The sequence below is a fragment of the Musca vetustissima genome, unplaced genomic scaffold (genome assembly GCF_032173495.1).
Source record: "Musca vetustissima isolate MV318-11 ecotype Yass unplaced genomic scaffold, APGP_CSIRO_Mvet_v1 utg101738, whole genome shotgun sequence".
In the NCBI taxonomy this organism is placed as follows: Eukaryota; Metazoa; Arthropoda; class Insecta; order Diptera; family Muscidae; genus Musca; species Musca vetustissima.
In genome coordinates, this window is record NW_026876819.1 from 1 (window position 1) to 3,084 (window position 3,084).

At 41.2% G+C, this 3,084-nt stretch overlaps 1 protein-coding gene across 1 annotated transcript; it reads left to right on the forward strand.

Annotated features, from left to right (window-relative positions):
• Positions 1-2,160: 2,160 nt before the first annotated feature.
• On the forward strand, positions 2,161-2,835 carry LOC133321361 (ATP-binding cassette subfamily G member 4-like; the record flags this gene model as incomplete). The annotated part of the gene is made up of 2 exons (XM_061530450.1): positions 2,161-2,417; positions 2,491-2,835. Coding segments are annotated over 2 exons (602 nt in total), but the record flags the coding sequence as incomplete, so codon positions are not given.
• Between the last annotated feature and the right edge of the window lie 249 nt (positions 2,836-3,084).

Sequence of the window (3,084 nt, forward strand, 5' to 3'; positions counted from 1 at the left end):
TATCAGAAGTTTTTCAAAGTGCTCCTTCCAGATCCAAAGCCTTCGGTTTGGTGTTTTAACCGTTGGTAGAATTTTCGGACTTCATTCTGACTCCTGTACATCTCGATTTGCTCACGTTTTTCTTGTTATTTCTTCTTTTTTCTGAAAAGATGTTTCTCCTCTGTCCTTTTCTCCCGATAATACTCCATCGCATTATGTGCCAGATAATGGTTTCCCTGGTTTCAGTAGCATTACGACCCTCCTGATCGTACCATGGATTTCCTGATGGTGGGTTTTGGTACCCCAGTGTTGCTTTTGCTGCAGTTTGTAAGGAGTGGACAATTCGTTGCCATTGTGCTTCTGACGAAAGCACTTCTTCGATAATAGTATATCGGGACAAGAAGTGCTTTCGTCAAGCATGTGGGTAAGGTGAGCGGAGTACGCCTCTGCTACCTGTTCTGTTTGCAGCTTTTCGACGTCGAGTTTCCGTGTTGTGTTGTGGTCACACCTTTGCTGCTACATTAAAACGGGTGCGTACCTTTGCTGCCACAAGTTAATGGTCCGAATTGATTGATATTCGCTCCTCGGATCGATCGGACGTCTAAAACACTGGATGAATGCCTTCCGTCTATCACAACATGGCCAATTTGATTTCTCGTTGCTTGATCAAGGGAAATCCAGGTGGCCTTGTGTATATCGAAATGCTTGAATCTGGTGCTGCTAACTACCGCGAAGTCAATCAACCTCATGCCGTTGTCTGATGTTTCTTCATGGAGGCTGAATTTTCCGACGGTGGGGCAAAAGATATTTTCCCTTCCGAATTTTTTGCATTAAAATATCCTAGCAGAATTTGAATGTCATGCTGTTTCTAGGCGCTCGTAAAATATGTCTTTGGTCTGTCCATCTTTATCTTCGATCGGACGTCTAAAACACTGGATGAATGTCTTCCGTCTATCACAACATGATCAATTTGATTTCTCGTTGCGTGATCAGGAGAAATCCAGGTGGCCTTGTGTATATCGAGATACTTGAATCTGGTGCTGCTAACTAGGATGTTTTTGCGGCCGCGCAGTCAATCAACCTCATGCCGTTTCATGCCGTTTCTTCATGGAGGTTGAATTTTCCGACGGTGGGGCCAAAGATATTTTCCCTTCCGATTTTTGCTATTAAAATCTCCTAGCAGAATTTTCATGTCATGGCCAGGGCAACGATCATATGCTGTGTCTAGGCGCTCGTAAAATATTTCTTTGGTCTGTTCATCTTTATCTTCGGTCGGAGCATGGGCGCAAATAAGACTGATGTAGAAGAACTTCGCTTTTATGCGGATTTTAGTAATTCGCTCATCTACTGGAGTGAATTTGGAGACGAGGACTTTTATTCTCCTGTTTACCCTAAATCCGCGGGCAAATGTACGTCTTGTTTCATGGCAGCTATAATACAGGGCGTAATCATCTGATTTACTTACGCCAGTCCCTTTCCATCGCATTTCCTGTAAGGCAATAATATCGGCTTTGTACTTCCTGAGTACATCCGCCAAAGCGAACACTGCACCTGTTCTGTACAACGCGCGCACATTCCAAGTGCAGATTCGCAGATCGTGGTCCTTTATACGTTAGCGGGGGTCGTAAACCTTTAGAGGTTTGGGTTTCTTTTTCTTTGCTTTTTCATAGCAGGTTCGGTTTTCCGAGTGTGGGAAACTAACCCGACGCCTCAACCCATTTTTTATAGTTCTTATGGGTGAACTCGCGGCACATATTAGCTCTCTATTTCATCGGGTGATGAAAATAGCTGGCACCATGGGAGATCAGTGTCCACAATTGAGATAAAAGAGGAACCAAGATAAGCCTGGAATTCGCCATGTTAAAGTCAATCAGAGCCGTTGCTTGGTATCTATCATTCCCCTCGGCCACCCCTACTCCTCTTAGCGACCATTGAAAAAAGTTTTTAATGAATCCACACCTGTTTTAGTGACCCCTGAAAAATATTTTTAAAAAATTTGCACCTATAGGGTACCTCTGAAAAATATTTTTAAAAAATCTACTTTGGCGAACCCAGAAAAAAATATTTTTATTCTTCTGACAAAATGTTTTTTCGAGTTCCCTATAGGTCTGAATTTAAAAAAAAATATTTTTTACTATTATAACTTTTTTTTAATTTTCTTCTTCTCTCTCTCCCCCACAGTCCCCCTGGAATTCCCCATTGTGTCACGAGAACATTTCAATCGTTGGTATTCCCTTAGGGCCTATTATGTGGCAATAACCCTTGCCGATATACCCATACAAATGGTGTGTACCACGGTCTATATAGTCATAACATATTGGCTAACCGATCAACCGGCTGACCTCTTTCGAGTGGTATTATTTTGTGTAATGGTCTTTTTAACGGCATTGGTGGGCCAGAGTATTGGCTTGGCTGTGGGTGCCTCATTGAGTATAAAGGTAAGTGTAATGACATATCTTTCAAAGGAAATAATTCTCATTGACTTTGTTGTTGTTTTCTTAACTTTTCTAGCTGGCTGCCATATTGGGTCCCTTCTTCATTTGCCCCTTCCTAACCTTCTCCGGTTTCTTTGTACAGGAAAAACATGTACCCGAAACCCTTAAATGGTTGTTTAAAACCTCATTTCTAAAATATAGTTTTGAAGGTTCGGTCCTTTCGATATTCGGTTATGATCGACCCCGTTTACAGTGCAATGCCATGTATTGTCATTATTCACGGCCTCAGGTCTTTCTCAAAGATGTCGATATGCAGGAGGCGAATTATCAAATGGCGATACTTTTCTTGGTATCGATATTTTTAGCATTGCGTATAATTGCCTTTTATATAATGTCATTTCGATTGCGTTTATTTAGATAGGAGATTATAAGGAGAGTAGTAATTTTGGAAATTTTGTGAAAAAAGAATTGATTTTGAAGAGGTAAAAATAAATGGCGGGGGAGATGGAAAGAAAAAAACATTGATGTGGGTCACAGAAAGGTGAGGGGGGCTCAGTTACAGTATTTAAAAAATATTTCGATATAGTTATGATCCCAAAAATAGAAGAGTCGAAGAAGGAGTTAACGTTAATGCAGGTCATATAGTTACAACAGACCCTCTACCCAACTA